The sequence below is a fragment of the Pristiophorus japonicus genome, chromosome 12 (genome assembly GCF_044704955.1).
Source record: "Pristiophorus japonicus isolate sPriJap1 chromosome 12, sPriJap1.hap1, whole genome shotgun sequence".
In the NCBI taxonomy this organism is placed as follows: Eukaryota; Metazoa; Chordata; class Chondrichthyes; family Pristiophoridae; genus Pristiophorus; species Pristiophorus japonicus.
The window spans coordinates 90,636,927-90,659,598 of NC_091988.1; the positions used below are offsets into that span (position 1 = coordinate 90,636,927).

General features: G+C 47.3%; 1 protein-coding gene and 1 long non-coding RNA gene across 6 annotated transcripts in view; one reads left to right on the forward strand and one right to left on the reverse strand.

Annotated features, from left to right (window-relative positions):
• The window catches only part of zmynd10 (zinc finger, MYND-type containing 10), a 296,351-nt gene extending 279,961 nt beyond the window's left edge, over window positions 1-16,390 (forward strand). For 4 of the 5 annotated variants that reach the window (XM_070895743.1, XM_070895741.1, XM_070895742.1 and 1 more), the window contains exons 9-12: window positions 5,013-5,138; window positions 7,306-7,427; window positions 8,685-8,810; window positions 14,879-16,390. In XM_070895743.1, the coding sequence (XP_070751844.1) occupies window positions 5,013-5,138; window positions 7,306-7,427; window positions 8,685-8,810; window positions 14,879-14,978 (474 nt within the window). In that variant the 3' untranslated portion in view covers window positions 14,979-16,390. The remainder of the gene's footprint in view (window positions 1-5,012; window positions 5,139-7,305; window positions 7,428-8,684; window positions 8,811-14,878) is intronic. The other variant, XM_070895744.1, reaches the window with a different exon arrangement.
• Window positions 1-22,672, reverse strand: part of LOC139277370 (uncharacterized) — a 130,647-nt gene that overhangs the window by 8,348 nt on the left and 99,627 nt on the right. The gene's annotated exons all lie outside the window — the stretch shown is intronic.

Genomic DNA, 22,672 nt, shown 5'->3' on the forward strand with positions numbered 1-22,672 from the left:
GGTAAATGGAGTTAAGGTATAGATCAGCCAGGGTCTAATTGAATGACGGAATAGGCTTAAGGGGATAAATGGGCTACACCTATTGGTTGTTGGCGAAAACGGTAGGTTTACGCCAAAATTACACTTTTCACTGCGCTCCCGTTTTTAGGCCTAAATTTCGGCCTTTACTTCGGTATGCATGAGCAGTCACGCCGCAAACCATGAGTTTCAGCAACTTTAGTCCAAGGCCGGTAGCACTACGAGAGAGGCCTGAGGGCAGGGGGGGGGGAATAACAAGAAACATTTACAAAACCCTTATCTACTAAATCGCTGAAAAATAATTTAAAAATAAAATCTTTAACTTACCTTTTTTGCAGGTCTTCATACTTACCGCTGCTGGCAGGGCTGCACCGCAGGTTTGACCTGTCAGTATTCTGGGTGTGGCAGAGCGTGCCGAAAGTCCGACGGTAACACAATCCACGGCATTGCACGTCGGCGCACCTCTCCCCGGTAGTACGCGGAAGCGCCGCCGATAAAAGGTGCCCGAAGATCCCACCGACCGGGTTTTCTCTGCGGCGAAAACCCGGTCGCAAAGTTGGCAAAATTCTAGCCCTTAATGTTTAAATGGTAGTTTTGGCAAACTTGTGAAGCCAAATATCAAATTTAGATTTAAACTCTCTGCCCCAAAGTTTGAATATTGTTGTTCTCTCTCCAAATGTAATAGTTGCAGTGATCTCTAACTGGCAGCAGATGGCGGTGTTGGTGCATATTGTTGGCTGCAGTCTTGTATCTTGATTGCATTGCCTGCAAAGCAAACTTAACCTTAGTCTGCTTCATAAAATCTGCTTTCTGATTTGCTTCAGCTACAGTCACCATGGTTGTTTAATTATTTTCACCAAGAAAAATAGATGGATTGCATTTTGCTGCAGTTGCATGCACTTACTTTTTGAAATGTAAATGCAATTTTCATCTTGTGCAAATTGTCAGCTTTCTGATGAACAGACTAATACCTTTCCTTGCAATGCACCCTGCAAAGGAGAATGGCTTAACTGTGCTTTTACACCAACCTCCTTCAGCTACAAGGACAGTAGGATCTGGGTTGAAACCATTTCCATGGCCATCATTAGTGCTTTTCTCTACAAGCTGACAGCCAGGAGATAGTTTGTTTTCTTATTTCTCTTACTCCTCATCATCATAGGCAGTCCCTTGGAATCGAGGAAGACTTGCTTTCACTCCTGAAGTGAGTTCTTTGGTGGCTGAACAGTCCAACATGAGAGCCACAGACTTTGTCACAGGTGGGACAGATAGTCATTGAGGGAAGGGGTGGGTGGAATTTGTTTGGCACGCGCTCTTTCCACTGCCTGTGCTTGATGTCTGCATGCTCTTGGCGTTAGACTCGAGGTGCTCAGTGCCCTCCCAGATGCACTTCCTCCACTTGGGGTAGTCTTTGGCTAGGGACTCCCAGGTGTCAGTGGTGATGTCGCACTTTATCAGGAAGGCTTTGAGGGTGTCCTTGTAACGTTTCCGCTGCCCACCTTTGGCTCATTTGCCGTGAAGGAGCTCTGCATAGAGCTCTTGCTTTGGGAATCTCGTGTCTGGCGTGCGAACTGTATGGCCTGCCCAGCGGAGCTGATCGAGTGTGGTCAGTGCTTCAATGCTGGGGATGTTAGCCTGGACGAGGACACTGATGTTGGTACGTTTGTCCTCCCAGGGGATTTGCAGGATCTTGCGGAGACATCGTTGGTGATATTTCTCCAGCAACTTGAGGTGTCTACTGTACATGGTCCATGTCTCTGAGCCATACAGGAGGGCAGGTATTACTACAGCCTTGTAGACCATGAGCTTGGTGGCAGTTTTGAGGTCTTGAAACACTCTTTTCCTCAGGTGGCTGAAGGCTGCATTGGCGCACTGGAGGCGGTGTTGGATCTTGTCGTTGTTGCCTGCTCTTGTTGATAGGAGGCTCCCGAGATATGGGAAGTGGTCCACGGTGTCCAGGGCCGCGCTTTGGATCTTGATGACTGCGGGGGGCAGTGCTGTGTGGTAAGGACAGACTGGTGGAGGACTTTTGTCTTACTGATGTTTAGCGTAAGGCCCGTGCTTTCGTACGCCTCAGTAAATACATCGACTATGTCCTGGAGTTCAGCCTCTGTATGTGCGCAGACGCAGGCATCATCCGCGTACTGTAGCTCGACGACAGAGGTTGGGGCGGACTTGGGCCTGGTCTGGAGGTGGCGCAGGTTGAATAGGTTCCCACTGGTTCTGTAGTTTAGTTCCACTCCAGCGGGGAGCTTGTTGACTGTGAGGTGGAGCATGGCGGTAAGAAAAATTGAGAAGAGATTGGGGCGATGACGCAGCCCTGTTTGACCCTGGTCCGGACGTGGATTGGGCCTGTGATGGATCCGCTGGTAAGGATCACGGTCTGCATGTCATCGTGGAGCAGGCGGAGGATGGTGACGAACTTTTGGGGCATCCGAAACGCTCCATAGACCCTCGCGGTTGACAGTATCAAAGGCCTTTGTAAGGTCGAAGAAGGCCATGTACAAGGGCTGGCGCTGTTCCCTGCATTTTTCCTGTAGCTGTCGCGCTGCAAAAATCATGAACGTTGTGCCCTGTAGGGGGCAAAATCCGCACTGTGACTCCGGGAGGAGCTCCTCGGCCACGGGAAGAAGACAGTTGAGGAGGACTCTAGCGACGACTTTCCCAGTGGCTGATAGCGCGGAGATTCCTCTGTAGTTGCCGCAGTCGGACTTGTCCCCTTTTTTAATGAAAGGCGGCGTCCTCGACCTGGACCTGACTCTTGTGCCTCCACCCCCCCCCCCAGCATTGATCGAAATGCCTCCAACAACGGCAGATGGGCCTCTCCTCCATTTCTCTTACTACTCACACAATAGCAAGTCTGCTAGAGTTGGAACACTTCGCCATCAAATGCTCAAGAGGTAGTGGAGCTGTCAGTTAGGATGTTTAAAGCCAGAGTCAAAACCTAGACCTCCAGTACTTAAGTTCTGTGCTGTTGGAGCTACTGTGTGCTGCTCTTATAATCTTGGAGGTTGTGGAGAGTTCTGTTCATTCACGGAGGCCCAGATTGTTTCCCGCACTCCGTGCTTCCTGTCTCTCTGATGGGAGAAGTCCTGTTCTCCGCCATTCTGCATGGGGAAAGCTCCAATTAGACGGAGAATTGCCTGACTCCTCGTGTACCTTCTGATGGTTGGTCTCCGTGCACTGTTGCTAGAGGCTTGAGAGCAACTCACCTGCCCCTTCCGGGGTGGTATGTAACGTGGAGGTGGGCCAGTTTAAAAAGGGGAGAAAATATATAAAGGGATTTTTAAAATTTCTGTACCAAACAGCACAAGGTACTGCAAGAATCTTAATTTTTCCTCATGAGTTTAGAAATGCTGGTATTATGAGCAGATTGCCAGTGTTACAACACGGTAAAAAGTGATGACAATCCCTTCAAGTTATAGTTATTGGTACAACAGCTGAACTACCTTTTTGTTTAACAAGAGCGATTTGTATTTATATAGCGCCTTTAACGTAGAAAAACATCCAAAGGCACTTCACAGAGGTGCAAATAATAATCTCACAATCTTCAGATACTTGAAACTGCATGTGCCTCAGTATTGACCTGTGAACAATAGGAACCTGTGGATACAAGTGCTCTCGAGTTTGTTGTGAAAGAAGCTGTGTCTATTCCACTGTAGTGTATTGTTTCCTTAGTGTTGTCACCATGATTTCTGCAAAGCATAATGGTAGATTGATAAACATTCAACACTACAACATAGACTTCATCCTTGTAAGCTGGGGATGGGTACTTGGAGATTATTGAGATGTGTAACAGGTCTGTCACTGATGGCAATGGAGCAATATACAGTAATGAAATAAGATGTCTTGCACAATGTTACTGTTTATTGGCATGTGTGTGGTTTCTCTTTCTCTATGCAATGTCAACTTAACACAGTGGTAGCAAGCTCACCTCTGAGTCAAAAGGTCGTGGGTTCAAGTTGCACTCCAGGTCCTGAGCACATAATCGTGGCCGAGGCGTTAAACCAAGGCCCTGTCTCACCCTATGGGATTACATGAAGAGCAGGGGAATTTCTCAACCAACGCCACCAAAATCAGATTCATTTATCTCATTACTGTTCATGGGACCTTTGTGTGCAAAATTGTCTGCCACGTATGTCTGCATAACAACAGTGTTCCATTGGCTGTCGTCATCATCATCATCATCATAGGCAGTCCCTCGAAATCGAGGAAGACTTGCTTCCATTCCAAAAGTGAGTTCTCAGGCGGCTGTACAGTCCAATATGGGAATCACAGTTTCTGTCACAGGTGGGACAGACAGTGGTTGAAGGAAAAGGTGGGTGGGACTGCTTTGCCGCATGCTCCTTCCGCGGTCTGCGCTTGATTTCTACATGTTCGCGACGACGAGACTCGAGGTACTCAACGCCCTCCCGGATGCTCTTCCTCCATTTTGGGCAGTCTTGGGCCAGGGATTCCCAGGTGCCGGTGTGGATGTTGCACTTTATGGAGGCTTTGCATTGGCTGGAAAGCACTTTGGACATCCTAAGGATGTGAAAGGCACTTTACAAATGCACAGTTTCCCTCTCCCCTCCCTCCTCTTCCTACTGCAGAAGCATCCAAAGTTATTGCATTCAGCTACAAAAGTACATATCGTGGATCCTCGGAGCCCATTAACTTGCATATATCGGGAATTGCCTATCTGAACTTTTCTTGGTGTTTTGATTTAGATAAGGTGGTGGTGCTAAGAACTGCCCTGTCCAAACTCATGAACTTCAGATGGGACAAAGCAACAAATGGCAATTTGTTGTCTGGGCTCCAAAGAAATTGCGTGTGTGCGTAGGTTCCATGTAGTCCAGGATACTCGCAGAGGACTGGTATCAATATTATATAGGCCTACTGACAGCAGAGTTATGGATAATGTAAAGAGTCCAATTTCAATAGATTTTGGTGCTCTGATTTCATATTCTAGCACTTGTGTATTCAGTAACCCAGCGGCAATGCTTTCTGTTCACCAGCTGCAAGGCTTCCTGACTGATGTTCTCGTTGACCAACTGCCCAACTTAGTGGAATTACAGCGTTTTCTGGGCCATCTTGCCATGACTGACCCTCCTCCACCAAAGAAGAATCTCATCTTGGAACAGGTTAGAGGCAAACACTGCAATTACAGATAAACCCTGAACCACCACCATCATAAAGCATTGACCTGCGACAGTCTTTGCAGACAAGCAATCTTTCAAAGGCCGCTTCAAGTCTAGAGCATTATTTGTATAAAAGTGCAATCAATAAGGTCTAAGGATCAGTCTAATCCTCTTTCGCATCACCAGTTCATGAATTATTTTCACATGATGGATCGATTAAAACTGATTTTCTCTTGAATTTTGGAAAAATATCCCAAACTTTTCCCTTGCTTTTTTGCCAGGAATATAGTCAAGAGATAAGCTTGTGCCGCATCTATAACATTTAACGCACACACTGTAGTCTGTCCACGCCGTGTTGATGTCACACATACAATACACATCTCTACCCCATATTTTCTTGAGGAAAAGAAATAGCTGACAAAGAAACAAAACATCTAACATTAAGACAGGAGGAAAATTCAAATATTGACAGTTTCAATTCCTACATTCAAGATCACCAAACAAAGCTGCAGTTTTACGTGTTGAACATATTCTGCATAGTAATGTAGTTGGGGTTCAAATTAGACATCAAAATTGACTTTCTAAGGTTAGCAGAATGCTGTCTATATGACCAATGGTGTTGACAGCAATGGGCATCCAGTTGTAACGGTGTACTCCTGGAGGAAAAGGCTTCTGATTATTCTGCTGGGAAAATGTGTACAGCGGATGTTTTCTAAGTATAACTTTATTTACAGACATTTGCCATTCATTTCTTGCCAAATATTTGGGAGCTTTTCCTGTACAAACAGAATTATAAAACCCTACGGCTATCTTTCAACAATGCACAGCCTAATATTAGAAATCCTTTTCACGAAAAATGTTGGATCAGGATCATATCAAGTCATAATTCCTATTACAGACATACAATTGGTTGTCATTTAGCTGAACTATGCTCTTGTCTGATTTGAGTTTCAGCAATGTTGCAAATGAAAATTATTTTTTACTGAGTTTGTCCGTTTGCGTTGATTGTTTGGGGCCCAATTCTATCATCCTGATTATCTTTTTGTTTTTGACAAAAATAGAACCTGAAACCCAACTAAAACCTCAGTTCTTAAACCGGCAATAGGAACTGACTTTTAATGATCATTATTATTGACTAAAGAACATCGGAAACCATCTTGAGAGTTTCAAGCTTCAGGAATTCAGGCTTGTGGGATATGTGTCTCTGGGTTGAATTGTTTGCATCCATCCTGCCATTCTTAAGTGATGATCATTGTGATCTTGCACAGAATGGAACAATTCAGGTGACTTACCCAACGAGTAGCTGCATTCTGCACATTAGGGAAGTCCCAGATTCAGTGCCTGGTCTGTACTAAGTTAGCTGATCATGGCTGGGGTAGCGGTATGGCTACTACAATCAGCCAAGAAATGGGAATACTAGGCAAGGCTCGTGCCTCCTCCTGATCGTAGCCCCCAGTGGACATGCACACGTGTGAATATTGGGTGAGGACAAGATCAGGCTTAACTGAGATGGTCTCTATAGTTGAACAGCTGTCACTGATCAATGGCACATGGAAGAGGTATCAGAGGGGAACCATACCCAGGGAGGAGTCATTAGCTTTAGGAGAGTAAGGGAAATTGACAGAAAAAGATTAAAAGTTGCTGAATCTGCATACACTTTTATTCTATTCAAAGCATATCTTCCCTCCCCCTCCTCCATTCCCCGAGAGTCTGTTAACAAAATAAAAAAAAGTTAAAAAAAAATAGTAAGCCACATGATCCAAGAACTGTAGAGTTTACAGAAAATAACTTTTGTTTTGATCCTTTTGGTCAGCCTTTCACTCAAATTAAATTAAAGACTAATACTATTTTGGATCAAAACATGGATTTTTATTAATAAGAAAATGTCTCCAATGAAGAAATAGCATGGAAAGATAGAGGCCTTCTTCCCAACTCTCGGAGTTGTGCTGTTCAGAGCTCTGGGAGGGCCTGTTTCTGTGATGCATCCATATGTACTGTGCAACATTTGATTGGTTGAATTTTGGGTGCTGATTTAATAAAAGGGAAGCTGAGTGGAATATACTGTTAATTGTGAATAGGTGCCAAAGGATGTGCGGATAAAATCTTTCTGCTGTTAAATAGATCTGTCCTCTAAGTTTTATTTGTGTCTCTTCCTCCTTTCTGCTGCTAGGTCCCTGATATCTGGGATAGGATCATTCGCGAAAACTCTAACAAGTGGAAAGCCATTGCCAAACACCAAGTGAAAACTGTGTTTAACCCTTCTGAGCAGGACCTACGTGAACAGGCCCGTAGGTATGAGTGGTTGCTTGTTTTCTCACTCCTGGACTCGAAGTAAAGAACTGGTTACACACACTTATTGAATGGGCTGACCTGATGGTATAGTTATACTGGGGAATATATTGAGAAGAACCAAAAACAAATTATAATGTATATTTATCATGAAAACAAATTAAATACAGGTAGAGACAAATATTTTTAGATCATAAAGTGGTAATAAAGAGGTGTTTTGGAAGTGTTTGTACCAAATCATAAATGAAAAGTCCTGGGAAGGCTGGTAGTCTCAATCTTTTGCTTTCATCTATCCTCTAGTTGACAAGGCAACACACAAGGGGATATTTTAACCCTAAATGTAAGCTGCAAACTTCCTTTTTCCATTCAAGTCCATTTGTGCATACTGAAGTGAAGATGTTAGTATTAGATAATGTAATATTCTCCCATTGTAAGAAAGACAGACACTTATAGCGCCTTTCATGACAATCAGATGTCTCAAAGCGCTTTACAGCCAATGAAGTACTTTTGAAATGTAGTCACTGTTGTAATGTAGGCAACAAGCATCCCCAATTCAGGTGCAGTATCGGTTAGGTGCAGAGTAAAGCTTCCTCTACCATGCGTGTTTGATGCAGTCTCAAGAACACTCCCTACTGCAACAGTAGGGCATTTCTACCTCCACACTAGCCATTCCTGTGTCACCTGTGAGAGAGATTGCCTTTCAGTACCACATTAAGTACTGAGCTTGGATTCGTGCCCACTAGAAGCTAAACTGAATCCACCACGCTCGTTTAACACAAGATCCTAACAACCACCAGACCGAGCACATTTTCATCCCATTAGTTTAGGCTGGATTCACACATCGGTCGCTGAAGTGAAATTAAAACGTGATAACTCTGTGTTCCCCTGACTTTTATGCTTTGCAGCCACTGATCAGTGCCAGCTCGGAGGCTTGTGTGGAGGTTGAAATTCTACCCTGAAGTGACATTGTGAATGGGCAATGCTGTTCATAGCTGGCCAACGAAATAAATGGCACATCCTGTTCACAATGTCCTGACACAAAATTGTACTCACTGATCAGTATTAAATCATAATGCATAGGGGCCAGAGAGGACTAAGGGAATATAACTGCAAAGCAGATTGCAACATTGAGGTGTGTGGCAATTCCGACTCTGTTTAAATGAGGGACTGAGAATTGTTAACGTATGTCTCGGAATACACATCGAGACACAGTGCATGCCAGCAGCATTCTCTCTTCTGACTGAGCATTCCCTCGCACAGATTGGCAGAAACTTACAATTTGGACGTGATGGAGAATCTGATTCCAGAGCGCCCAAAATGTGGATTTTGCGGAGGAGAGGCAGTAAAGAGGTGCTCCCGGTGCCGGGTCGAGTGGTACTGTGGGAGGTAAGAGGGTCAACCCTGAATGGGCTCGACAAGAATGATATTCTTATCCTTGCGTAGGCTATCCCAATAAGAAAATCAACAACTAAAATTGAAACTAGAAGTCCCTTCCTACTGAAAGCTAAATGCCATTTGTAGCTTTTGAGCTGTGAACCTGACTCTGTAAAACTGTCCTTCCTCATATATTAATACCATACAAAAGTAGAATTAAAAAGGTTTGGTCATCTAGAATGTGTTTTTAATTTTCACAGCAATCTTAAACAATCATCATCATAGACAATCCCTCTGAATCGAGGAAGACTTGCTTCCACTCTTAACATGAGAACTTAGGTGGCTGTACAGTCCAATATGAGAACCACAGTCTATGTCACAGGTGGGACAGATAGTCGTTGAGGGAAGGGGTGGGTGGGACTGGTTTGCCGCACGCTCTTTCTGCTGCCTGCGCTTGATTTCTGCATGCTCTCAGCAACGAGACTCGAGGTGCTCAGCGCCCTCCCGGATGCACTTCCTCCACTTAGTACGGTCTTTGGCCAGGAATTCCCAGGTGTCAGTGGGGATGTCGCACTTTATCAGGGAGGCTTTGAAGGTGTCCTTTTAATGTTTCTGCTGCCCACCTTTGGCTCGTTTGCCATGAAGGAGCTTCGAGTAGAGCGCTTGCTTTGGGAGACTCGCATTTGGCATGCGAGCGATGTGGCCTGCCCAGCGGAGCTGATCAAGTGTGGTCAGTGCTTCACTGTTGGGGATGTTGGCCTGGACGAGAACGCCAATGTTGGTGCGTCTGTCCTTCCAGGGGATTTGTAGGATCTTGCGGAGACATCGTTGGTGATATTTCTCCAGCGACTTGAGGTGTCTGCTTTACGTGGTCCATGTTTCTGAGCCATTCAGGAGGGCTGGTATTACTACAGCCCTGTAGACCATGAGCTCGGTGATAGTTTTGAGGGCCTGGTCTTCAAACACTCTCTTCCTCAGGCGGCCGAAGGCTGCACTGGTGCACTGGAGGCGGTGTTGGATCTCGTCATCAATGCCTGCTCTTGTTGATAGGAGGCTCCCGAGATAAAGGAAGTGGTCCATGTTGTCTAGGGCCGCGCCGTGGATCTTGATGACTGCGGGGGGGGGGGGGTTGCTGAGCTGTGCGGTGAGGACAGGCTGGTGGAGGACCTCTGTCTTACTGATGTTTAGCGTAAGGCCCATGCTTTTGTACGCCTAAGTAAATACGTTGACTATGTCCTGGAGTTCAGCCTCTGTGTGTGTGCAGACGCAGGCATTATCCGTGTACTGGAGCTCGACAACAGAGGTTGGGGTGGTCTTGGATCTGGCCTGTAGATGGCAAAGGTTGAACAGGTTCTCACTGGTTCTGTAGTTTAGTTCCACTCCAGCTTGTCGACTGCGAGGTGGAGTATGGCAGCGAGGAAGATTGATAAGAGTTGGGGCGATGACGCAGCCCTGCTTGACCCAGGTTCAGACGTGGATGGGGTCTGTGATGGATCCGTTGATAAAAATAAGAAAGATGTTAATATTAAAAATTTATTCCAGAAGGATACCGTAGTTCTAAGGGATTAATCCAGCGTGGAGATCAGAATTGAAAACTGAAAATGATGGAATTACAGACCAAGACGGTGTTAATGTTTCGGGCAGAGACTCTCTCAACACTAGTCAGAAGCTCCTGAATTTGCCCCACAATTCTATGTGTTGTAAAGGATAATCATTTTACATTTGAGTTCTCCCATATCTCTTTGTTTGTACATGAAAATTCCTACTCTGAGACATTTAGTGTAGAATGCAATTGCAATGTCATTCTGAAGGGAGTCAGAAGTCTCTTGGCTTCACTCCCAGCTCATAAGACCGTGGGGATAATTTTCAACTTCACTACGTTGGCAGTAATGTGGTGGTGTGGATTGCCTTCCCTTTGTAAAACCTCACCCCCATCCATGGGGCGGGTTCTATAAAGGGAGGGCGATCTGCTCCAACAGGTTATGACCAAGTGACAAAGTTGAAAATTACTCTGTGTAAGAGATCTGGGAACTGTGTTTGGGAAGGCAGTGTGAGGTGGAGAAGTGTGTGTTTGGGAGGACATTGTGAGGTGGAGGGATGTGTGTTTTGGAGAGTAGTGTGAGGTGGAGGGGTGTGTATTTGGGAGGGCAGTGTGAGGTGGAGGGACGGGTTTTTATTTTTATTCGTTCACTGGATGTGGGCGTCGCTGCCAAGGTCAGCATTTATTGCCCATCCTTAATTGTCCTTTGAGAAGATGGTGATGAGCCACCTTCTTGAAATCGCTGCAGTCCGTGTGGTGATGGTACTCCCACAGTGCTGTTGGGGAGGGAGTTCCAGGATTTTGACCCAACGATGATGAATGAATGCTTCCAAATCAGAATGGTATGTGATTTGGAGGGGAACTTGGAACTGATGGTGTTCCCATGTGCCTGCTGCCCTTCTCCTTCTAGGTGGTAGAGGTCGTGGGTTTGGGGGGGTGCTGCCGAAGAAGCCTTGGCGAGTTGCTGCAGTGCATCTTGTAGATGGTGCACACTGCAGCCACGGTGCGCCGGTGGTGGAGGGAGTGGCTGTTTAATGTAGTGGATGGGATGCCAATCAAGCGGGCTGTTTTGTCCTGGATGTTGTCGAGCTTCTTGAGTGTTGGAGCTGCACTCATCCAGGCAAGTGGAGAGTATTCCATCACACTCCTGACTCGTGCCTTGTAGATGGTGGAGTCAGGAGGTGAGACACTCACTGCAGAATACCCAGCCTCTGACCTCTTGTTGCCACAGTATTTATGTTGTTGGTCCAGTTAAGTTCCTGGCCAGTGGTGACCCCGAGGATGTTGATAGTGGGAGATTTGGCGATGGTAACGCCATTGAATGTTAAGGGGTGATGGTTAGACTCTCGCTTATTGGAGATAGTCATTGCCTGGCACTTGTGTGGTGCGAATGTTACTTGCCACTGATCAGCCCAAGCCTGACTGTTGTCCAGGTCTTGCTGTCTATGGGCATGGACTGCTCCATTATCTGAGGAGTTACGAATGGAACGGAACACTGCAGTCATCAGTGAATATCCCCACTTCTGACCTTATGATGGAGGGAAGATCACTGATGAAGCAGCTGAAGATGGTTGGGCCTACGACACTGCCCTGAGGAACTCCTGCAGTGATGTCCTGGGGCTGATTGACCTCCAACCACCACAACTATCTTCCTTTGTGCTAGGTATGACTCCAGCCAGTGGAGAGTTTTCTCCCTGATTCCCATTGACTAGGGCTCCTTGATGCCACACTCGGTCAAATGCTGCCTTGATGTCAAGGGCAGTCATTCTCACTTCACCTGTGGAATTCAGCTCTCTTGTTCCTGTTTGGACCAAGGCTGTAATGAGGTCTGGAGCCGAGTGGTCCTGGCGGAACCCAAACTGGGCATCGGTGAGCAGGTTATTGGTGAGTATGTGCCGCTTGATAGCACTGTTGATGACACCTTCCATCACTGAGAATAGACCGATGGGGCGGTAATTGGCCGGATTGGATTTGTCCTGCTTTTTGTGGACAGGACATACCTGAGCAGTTTTCCACATTGTCAGATAGAAGCCAGTGTTGTAGTTGTACTGGAACAGCTTGGCTGGAGATGCGCCTTGTTCTGGAACACAGCTCTTTAGCACAACAGCCGGAATGTTGTCGGGGCACATAGCCTTTGCTGTATCCAGTGTGTTCAGCCTTTTCTTGATGTCACGTGCAGTGAATTGAATTGGCTGAAGTCTGGCTTCTGTGATAGTGGGGTCTTCAGGAGGAGGCCGATATGGATCATCCGCTTGGCACTTCTGGCTGAAGACGGTTGTAAACACTTTAACCTTTTCTTTGGCACTCACGTGCTGGGCTCCGCTATCATTGAGGATGGAGATATTCATGGAACCTCCTCCTCCTGTTAGTTGTTTAATGGTCCACCACCATTCATGACTGGATGTGGCAGGACTACAGAGCTTTAATATGATCTGTTGGTTGTGGTTTCGCTTAGCCTTGTTTATAGCATGCTGCTTCCGCTTTTTAGCATGCATGTAGTCCTGTGTTGCAGCTTCCCCAGGTTGGCACCTCAGTTTCAGGTATGCCTGGTGCTGCTCTGGCATGCTCTTCCACACTTTTCATTGAACCAGGGTTGGTCCCCTGGCTTGATGGTAATGGTAGAATGAGGCTTATGCCGGGCTATGGGGTTACAGATTGTGGTGGAATACAATTCTGCTGCTGCTGATGGACCATAGTGCCTCATGGATGCCCAGTTTTGAGCTGCTAGATATGTTCTGAATCTATCCCATTTAGATGTCCTCCATGTGAAGACGGAACTTCATCTCCACTGACAGTGCGGTCGTCGCTGCTACCAATGTTGTCATGGACACATGCATCTGTGACAGGTAGATTGGTGAGGACGAGGTCAAGTAGGTTTTTCCCTCCTGTTGGTTCTTTCACTACCTGCTATAGGTCCAGTCTGGCAGCTATGTCCTTCAGGACTCGGCCAGCTCGGTCAATAGTGGTGCTACCAAGCCACTCTTGGTGATGGACATTGAAGTCCCCCACCCAGTACATTCTATGCCCTTGCTACCTTCAGTGCTTCTTCCAAGTGGTGTTCAACATGGAGGAGTACTGATTCATCACCTGAGGGAGGGCGGTAGGTGGTAATCAGCAGGAGGTTTCCTTGCCCATGCTTGACCTGAAGCCATGAGACTTCATGGGGTCTGGAGTCAATGTTGAGTACTCCCAAGGCCATTCACACCTGACTGTATACCGCTGTGCCACCACCTCTGGTGGGTCACTCCTGCCGGTGGGACAGGACATACCCAGGGATAGTGATGGAGGAGTCTGGGACACTGGCTGAAAGGTATGATTCTGTAAGTATCACTATGTCAGACTGTTGCTTGATTAGTCTGTGGTACAGCTCTCCCAATTTTGGCACAAGTCCCCAGATGGTAGTGAGGAGGACTTTGCAGGGTCGGCTGGACTGGTTGTGCCGTTGTTGTGTCCATAGCTGGTGCCGAGATCTATACCGGGTGGTCTGTCCGGTTTTATTCTTATTATTGTTTTTCATAGCAGTTGTGTACAACTGAGTGGCTTGCTAGACCATTTCAGAGGCTAGTTAAGAGTCAACGACATTGCTGTGGGTCTGGACCAGACCGGGTAAGGGCAGCAGAATTCCTTCCCTGAAGGACATTAGTTTGGGAGGGCAGTATGAGGTGGAGGGGTGGATGTTTGGGAGATCAGTGGGAAGTGATAACCTCTCTGAATGCTGAGATTATGGCCCGGAATTTGCGGTCAACAGTGAAGCGAACGTGTTCGCTGCTGGCCCCGAAGGATCACACAATTCCTGTGTCGAGAAATTTAGGTTTTCCGATCTTCAATTCAATCAACAAACTGTAGTGGGGATCACCTTGTGACATCAACAGACTGTCTTGGCAGCCAATCAAAACACAGAATTCTCTCAGTCAGCAAACAAGGAAGTGAATAAACTCTTAAAATTCTACATTTTAAAATAGGCAGAGCGAGCAAAAGAAAGATTGGGGCTCTTGCATAGGGAAATGGATTCCTGAAATAAAGAGGGACAAATTTGAAAAGTTTCTTAATTTTAATTTTTATTAAAATGGGCCAATTTCATACTGTGCAGAATTAAAATTAGTTTTCCAGGCAGTTGTTTAGCTGTAATAACGCTGTCAAAACCCCAGTTACACCATATCCCTTTGGGTCTAACTTTTAGTGGGGAAGAGCCGAGGTTTTCGTCAGTTTCAATGATTCGGCTGTTCACACAGATTGCTGGCTCTGTGGGGAGGGGGCGGGAATGCAGGCACAGCGCAGCCTGTTTCAGAGCTGTCAATGACAGACTGCAATTTTGGGATTTCTGCCTGTGCATGCGCCAGTTTCAAAGTGCCAGTTCGCTGTCATCCTGATCACAAATTCTGAGCCCGTGATCTCTTTCTATGTTGGCTTCAAGTCCAGAACCTAAGATGTTAGATCGAATTCTAAATCTAAGCTAACCAATCCCCAAATCAGTTGATCATCACACTAATTTATGTGGTCACCATTTAATTTCTTATATTTAATGAATTTTTTTTTTTAGGGATTGTCAAGTGAAGCACTGGTCGAAACACAAGAAAGCCTGTGAGCTGATGGCTGCTGCTGCAACAAACGTGAATGAGGAATTCGAATTCAGTCAGTAGAAATGAAGCCAGTGAGCGCCTGGCTGCAACTCTGCGAACTGAGGACTAAGCAGAACCATGTAATCCCGGTCATGGCGCAGTTACACAGATGTATATTGAGGACTCCCCATTGGGAATAGTAAAGTTTAGCTGGTAGTGATTTGTTTTTTTTTAAAACAATTTGTGAAACAGGCCAACAGCACTGAGCTGTAGAATCGCTCTCCAGTCTCTTTTTGTAGTGCCTTAAAAGCTGTTTGTCAGTGTGGGCCTGGGAGAGTGGCCTCAATGCATACATTGACTTTATTGCTGTTGAAAGTAAGTTTATTCCAACAACTAAAAAGTTGTTCTCGGGGAAAGTATTCCTTTTTGTTTTTAAGAAACCGATTTTTGTGGTTATTTTGTGATACTACATATGCATCTGGTGAACTGCTTCTACTGCTGTTTTTATAATGCCCCATGGCAAGGGGGGGTAAGGGAATCCATGGTTATACTGTGGGGTCAGGAAAGCGGAACTCAGCACATTCATGCTGAAATACACTTGGGACGAAGGTCTGCTCTATTCAGCTCCTTCCAACTGGTACCATTTCAAGGGACAGTAGAAATTGAAAGACTGCATGTGATGCCCACAGCTTCTCTTTTGAAAATGGGCTTTGTACCGGTGGCTGTTAGGCTGCCGCTGAGCCAGAATGAAAAACACGGAGGCATGCAGGAGATATTCTCTGCTACCAGCTCCCACTGCAAGTTTTGTTTAAAAGGCCTTGAGCAGCAAAGCTGCAATACACAGACAGCACGATTTTTAACTGACAATTGGATGCCTTACTGAGCTGCCCGAGCATCTTTGCCTTTAGTCCTGCTACAAAAACTGAAGGAGAAACATACTTGTGAGAGGCAGCGCAGATGATTTTTGTCTTCAACATACAGAAGTAAGAGCTTTGTTATAAGCGCTCTACCCTTTGAGAGCTCCTATTGAAGATTCAGGCTCAGGCTGCCCACACTTTTCCTCACATTTCAGTTGTCACTGATGATGGGCAAAGCTCTCGTGCCCAGGCGCTAAGTACAAAAACCTGGACCATTGTTTCTTGTCACCAGAAACTGAATACTTTTTTAAATGGAGGCTAATGCATACATATCGAAGTTCCAGATATCAGGATTGCTTTTTTAGTGGAGTAACCTGTGATACTGGAATATTTCTTGAATTTAGTTTATTCAAGTTTTGACTCTGCAATGGAAGGGTATCTAACCATTGCAGAATGCTGCAGTTGGTGCAAGTTCACATGTTTGAGAGGAAACATCTCATCTTTTGAATGTGGTTACCTGTAGGTGGCATTACCAACAGTGGCCATTAAATCTCTGCTCTGTTGTTGTCTGCGGTGTAACTTCAAACAAAATTGTGCAGATTGTATTGGAAATAGAATAAATAATAATGACTCCTACTACTTGTTCACTGGTTTGTCATCTTGATACCAGGAGACAAGAAAAATCTGTTTATCTATTGATAAAAGCCTTTTGATGTTGCCCATGACACTTCAAATGTCACATTTCAAAGTGTTCTGAAAACAAGTGATTTTGTGCTGACACCAGTTGCAGGTTAATTTCCATTGATGGTGGAAATTTACAGATTCACTTGAAGCCTGGTATTACACGGTTTGGGCAATGTGTAATTTTCCCTCATTAAAATCAGTTGACATCAGGATCTAGTTAGGAAGTGGTAGCCTTAATGGAATAGACTGGTAAGCAGCTAAACAATGGCCCAGAACTTGCGGTCGGAGGCTTCCCGCGGCGGAGGCCTTCGGCCTGAAAAATGTCTACGAATTTAACTGGTGGTCCTGGAGAGACGGAGACTTGCGGTCCTGGGCCTCTATGCGAAGGCCCACATATCCCAGGAACTTAGGCGCTTCGTACGCATCCCTGGGATCACGTGGGCCGGCCCAACCAAACAAAGTAGGGGGATCCCCATTCATACTTATGGTGAGTTCCAGTATGAATGGGAATACCCCAAAAGCACACAAGCACTTAAAATACATTTTTAAAACATCACATATTTAAAATGGAATTTAATTACTTAAAATAAACATTTAATTTATTGGAAAATAAATGTACATATTTTAAAGGGACTAAAAATAAACTTCCCTTATTTAATAGGATTTTAAATGTTTTAATGATTGAAAAAATTGTCTCTGTTCTTTAAAAGTCTTACACTGATAGAAACAGGCCTGCTTTTATCAGTTGTAAGGATTTCAAGGGCATTCACTGGGCAAAAGTTGGGCAAAGAGCCCAACTCTCCGCCCACGGAGACCCTTTCCTTCGGATGCATGTCAAGAGCAAGAGGATTCTTGACAGATTGCAATTCCAGGTTTAGGCGCATGTGCTTCACATGCCTAAACCTTTTAAGGGGTTCTCAGGGAGTGTTGTGCCTTTGGTGTCTCTCTCTGGGCTTCTGCCCTCACAGCTTATGCCTGGCCTGTGAGGTACCCTGAGTGCTGCAAGAGCACCCCTGTGTCCACAGCTTATGAAGGGGGTTTTGAGACTCGTGCGTCCCCACAGCTTATGCCTAGCCTGTGAGGCACCTGTGAGTGTCAAACACTCCTAACCCCTTCTTCCCTAGCCTGTGACACACAGTTGAGCATTTTCGAGGCGCTCCTAGCTTCCCTTACACTGTTCTGACATAAGACTCACGATCAGGAGATGTAATACAATAGAACTGAGACAAGGTGATTCCAAGAGGAACTTAGGCTTCCAATTTATTTGACAAGGTGTATCTCAACAAACAGCAATACACCAACAAAACAATCCCCCTAAATCCCACTAAACGGACATAACGAAAATCTTTACACAAGTTTAGCAGTACAATGCCCAACCTCCCACCTTTCCTGGCCTAACTGAGTTGGGAGTTCCGGGACCAGAGGTTATACTCACTACTGTGCCTTCTGCAGTCTGATGTTTGTTTCTTCTATCTTCGGTGCCTTCGGACACTGGTTTTCCTTCAGTGTCAAGAGGCTTGCTGGTTGTTGGATCACGAGAGCAGGGAACCACACACACTATGTCAGAAACCCCTTTTTATAGCCAGTCCGCCTCTCCTGCTGAAATCGATCCTTCCCATTGGTGGGCTTTGTGATTTTGAAAAATGCAGCAGTTTTAGATTATTGCGGGTTTTTTCCACTGATAACCTACTCAAGGTTTGATTGGGTTGGCCTCCTGTAGCCATTGTGTAGGCCCTTGGTTTGTTTTGGGTTCCCTAGTTTTCTGAAGATCTGCATAATTTCCTTCCATAGTGTAAACATGGGGAAGACAATAGCCCGATAATGGCTATGAGTCCCACAGTTTTCGAGCAAGTGCTCTCCCATTAGCTTGAAAGCCCCATGCTTCGGGCTGACTCTGTCCCACCATTGGCCCTCTGGTATCCTCCCCCGTCCAATCACTGCTCTGCCAAGGTCAAACCGTCTCGGTTTCAATTCACAGCACAGACCGATCCCACAGCCCTTTTCCTTCTGGGTAAAATGAGGGGGTTTTCGTCCTCCCCTACATAATCCCCCATCTGACACAGTCAGACACCACTCAAGTGTGTCAAAGTTCAGGGTGGTGAGAAAACCCTAGGTCTCCCAAATTGCCCAACTTTCCCCAGTTTAACTCTAAACTGATCCCGTCGATATATATCGTAATTCCTTTTAACGCAGTACAAAACACAGAATCCAACAGGTTACAATATACGACAGCAATCAATATACATATATGTACTTAAGGTTACAGCAGCAATTGTACATTGAGCCTCATTTCAGTCTTAAAATGCTGTAACCAACCGTCACTGCCTTACCTAAACACATATGCACACAACACAAAGTAACAAAACAGGAAGGGAAAATATATACACCGCCACCCGTCCCCGGGTGGTCAGTCTACATCCTGTCACTGTACAGGCGTCGTCAACCACTCGGCTGACCGTACCCTGGGGACCAGGATACCCTCCGCTGAGGGGCTCGTATAGTCCCCCTTAATGAGTCTTGTGCTGCCCTCCAAGGCCCTCCTGAGCCCCGGATAATCGATGGGAGACCCTTGCTAGCGCAACAGAGCACCCTCCCTGTTGTCTTTCGCCTTCTCAGTCTGGGGCGGGGAGCTAAGTAAACGGGACCATGGCGCCCTGGGCTGTGGCACTCTGTCACTCCTCTTTACTGTCAGTGCAGAGTTCCACATTATGGGCTGCAATGCTATCTCCTCCACCTCGGGCTAGCCCCAGCTGATCCACCATGGGAGGTTCAGCTTCCCCTTGGACCTTGCTAATGGTAGAGCCTTTCTCCCTACTTCTGTTAGTGGGCTGGGAACCTCTACCCAGTGGTGGGATAGCCTTACTGGAGCAGTGAACCAGCCCCGGCTGTAGAGCTTCAGGGCACGCTGCCTCCTCCGGAGCCTCCAAATCCACCGGCGCCTGTTCTTCCCCCAGTGCCTGATACCCTTCCCTTGCTCGTCCCCTCTGTTTTTTTACCTCTTTTTGGGTCAAACGATTTACACTGATTAATGTGATACCACTTCACCTGACGAGGCAATTGAACCGCATAGCCCATAGGGTTAGCCTTGTCGACGATGCTGTATGGTCCCAAATACCCCGACCCGGGCGAAGCTTCTCGCCATCACCTGGTCGCCCACCTCCCAATCATGATGACTGGGGTTCCAGCAGCAGCCGATTGGCACGGTGCTGTTTACCCATGTTGTTGACCGCCTGCCAGTAAATCTGTTGAAGCTGTTCAAACAGATTCCTGACGAAGCGGTCCCGGTTCACCTCTCGGAGCTGCCCTTCGGTGAGAACCGGCACCAACACATGCACTGGGTTTCTCATGATCCGGCCAGTCATCAGCTCATGGGGTGAGTACCCTGTGCTCTTTGACTGACTGGCCCGGATTCCCATGAGGACCAACGGTAAGACCTCCACCCACATGTTCGGTGAGTCTCCCGTCTCCTTGCGCAGCCTTTCCTTTAGGGTCCGGTTCAGGCGTTCTACGGGGACTGAGGGTTGTAGGCGACATGCCATTTGGCTCTTATCCCCAGCCCCTTTAGGGTGTCCTGCATCACCTGGCCGGTGAAGTGGCTTCCCCGGTCGGACGCCACGATTTGAGGTATTCCCCACCGAGAGAACACCTCCCTCACCAGGATTTTTGCATTCCCCAACGCGGTAGCTGTTCGGCAAGGGAAGGCTTCCACCCACTTGGAAAACACATCCACCAGGACGAGGCAGTATTTATAACCTCCCTGGACGGCCGGTAGGGGTCCGATGTAGTCGATCTGAATCGACTGCCACGGTCCCTCTACCCGCCTGACATGTCCCATAGACACCTTCCTTTTCTGAGGGTCTGGGTTGTTTGCAGCGCAAACCAGACAGCCCGCACAGAAGTTGCGGACGTCTTCCCGGAGGCCTGGCCAGGTAGATTCCAGCTCAGGGTGTCCCGCACCTGGACCCTCATGGGCCAGCTGAAGGAATTCCCTCCGGTGTTGTGGCGGCACTACCCATTTGTCCCCTTTAAATAACATGCCTTCCCGCACAGCAATATCTGCAGCACTGTATGGGCCCTCCGCCTTTTCCCCCTTTTTGATAGCAACCAAGGCAGCCTTCAGGACCGGATCCTGCATCTGGACTACTTTAAGATCCAGGGCCGCAGCCGCCCCTATGCTCCTTTGTGTCCCTGGCTTGCTTCTTGCTGCTGCTATCCTGCCTGCCTCGTATGGGTCCCATGCTGGTTACCTTTCCCCCCCGTGGCTCAGTTTTGGAGTGGGCCTTTACTTTATGGATATATATATCCCCGGTTTCTCCCACTGCAGCCACGATCTTTTCTAGCAGGGGTTTGGTCACAAGGGGCTTCGCATCCGCAGAGGTGTACCCCTGGCGTGACCAAATCACCAGATACTCTGTACACGAATTGCAAGTGAACATGCTGTCCGACCAAATCGTGTATGGGGTAGGGAATTCCTCGGGGTATGTGACCACATACATCACCGCCAAGAGTTCCGCCTGCTGGGCGCTCAGGGTGCATGGGAGTTTAAGAGCCAAGGCAATCCCTGCCTTGGGATCCCAAACTCGGCAGCCCATGAGTCTTGTACCCGCGGACACTGAACTGGAGCCATCAACGTAGATCTCGCGGCCTGTGGGGTGTATCCCTGCCCGAAATCCAAAGTTGATGCCCCATATCCTCTCCACAGAGCATCTATGCGGCTGCCCTGGATAGATTAAATTTGTTGCGAACCTGGGCTCGCAGATGCCCTTGACCTTTAAAGTCATTTGGGAGAGGAGGAGGGTCCAGTGAGTGATTCTAGCACTGCTCACTGTCCCGTCCTTAATCCTCCCATCCAACAGCATCTGCGTCGGGGTATGATGGGTGAGGAGTGTAATGGGGGATATTCCAGTAAAGATCTGAGCTCTCTTTACTGCCCAGTGGGTGGCAAGCAAGTGCCTCTCACAATTGGAGTATCTCTTTTCTACCTCTGTGAGGACCCTGGAGGAGTACACCACTGGTCTCAGCTGACCGTTTCGCTCCTGGAGCAACACTGCACTTAAGCTGTAGCCACTGGCTGCCATCTCCAGGAAGAATTCCTCCCCCCCCCCCCCCCCCCCCCCATCAATTGCCCCTAGGGCTGGTGCTACCTGCAGGTCTCTCTTAAGACGGACAAATGCTGCCTCACAGCCCTAGTCCTATTCCCACTCGACCCCCTTATGTAGGATTCTGAGCAGAGGGGCGGCAGTGGCTGCATAGTCCTCGATGAAGTCCCTACAGTAGCCAGTGATTCCCAGGAAAGACCTTACCCCCGACACATCCCTAAGGACAGGGAGTTCCTGCACTGCTTTTCTCCTGCCCTTATCGTCAGGCCCAGGAATTTTACTTCTCCTAGGCCTATCTGGGTTTTCTTGGGGTTAACTTTAAAACCCCCTTCCTTCAGTAAGGCCAGCAGTTCGGCCAGCAGTGGACCGTGTTCCTCACTGCTGTCTGTGAACAACAACAGGTCGTCCACATACTGGACCAGCTGGTGTGGTTGGCTGAAGCCTTTTAAGCAGTTCGCCATGCATTGGTGAAAGATGCTGGGACTATTATGAAAGCCCTGTGGGAGGCAGCTCCATGTATACTGCTGTTCCCGGAAGGTGAAGGCAAACTTGTACTGGTCTTCCCTCCGCACAGGGATAGACCAGAACCCGTTGGATATGTCCAACACTGTGAACGTGGTTGCGGATGCAGGGATTTCCCCTATCAGATCCGCAACCGCCGCTACTGTGGGAGCACAAGCTGGGATGTTTTTATTGAGCACCCTATAATCCACCGTAGCCCTCCAAGAATTGTCCTATTTCCTAACCGGCCAAAGCGGGGAGTTGACATGGGTGGCTATGGGTCTCAAAACACCCTGCTCGACAAGCGAGCTTAAAGCTGTCTCCAAATCTGCTTCTGCCTCTCGGGGAAAGCCATACTGCTTTTGCGGGCAGGACATGGGATCCCCATCTATTCTAACCTCCACTCCTGTGACTCTCCCACAATCGTGTTTATGGGTGGCAAATGCTACAAGATTTGCTTGCACATAGGCCCGGTACTCGGCCGGGGTGTTACCGAACAGAACCTCCAGGTCGTAACCCCCTTTTGGCTTCATTACACACAGAGTCCCTTTTCCCTGTTTCTTATCAATAACCATGACTTCTCCCTCTGCTCCCGTGCCCACTGTGCCCCATAGACAGTGATTCCTCAAGTCTA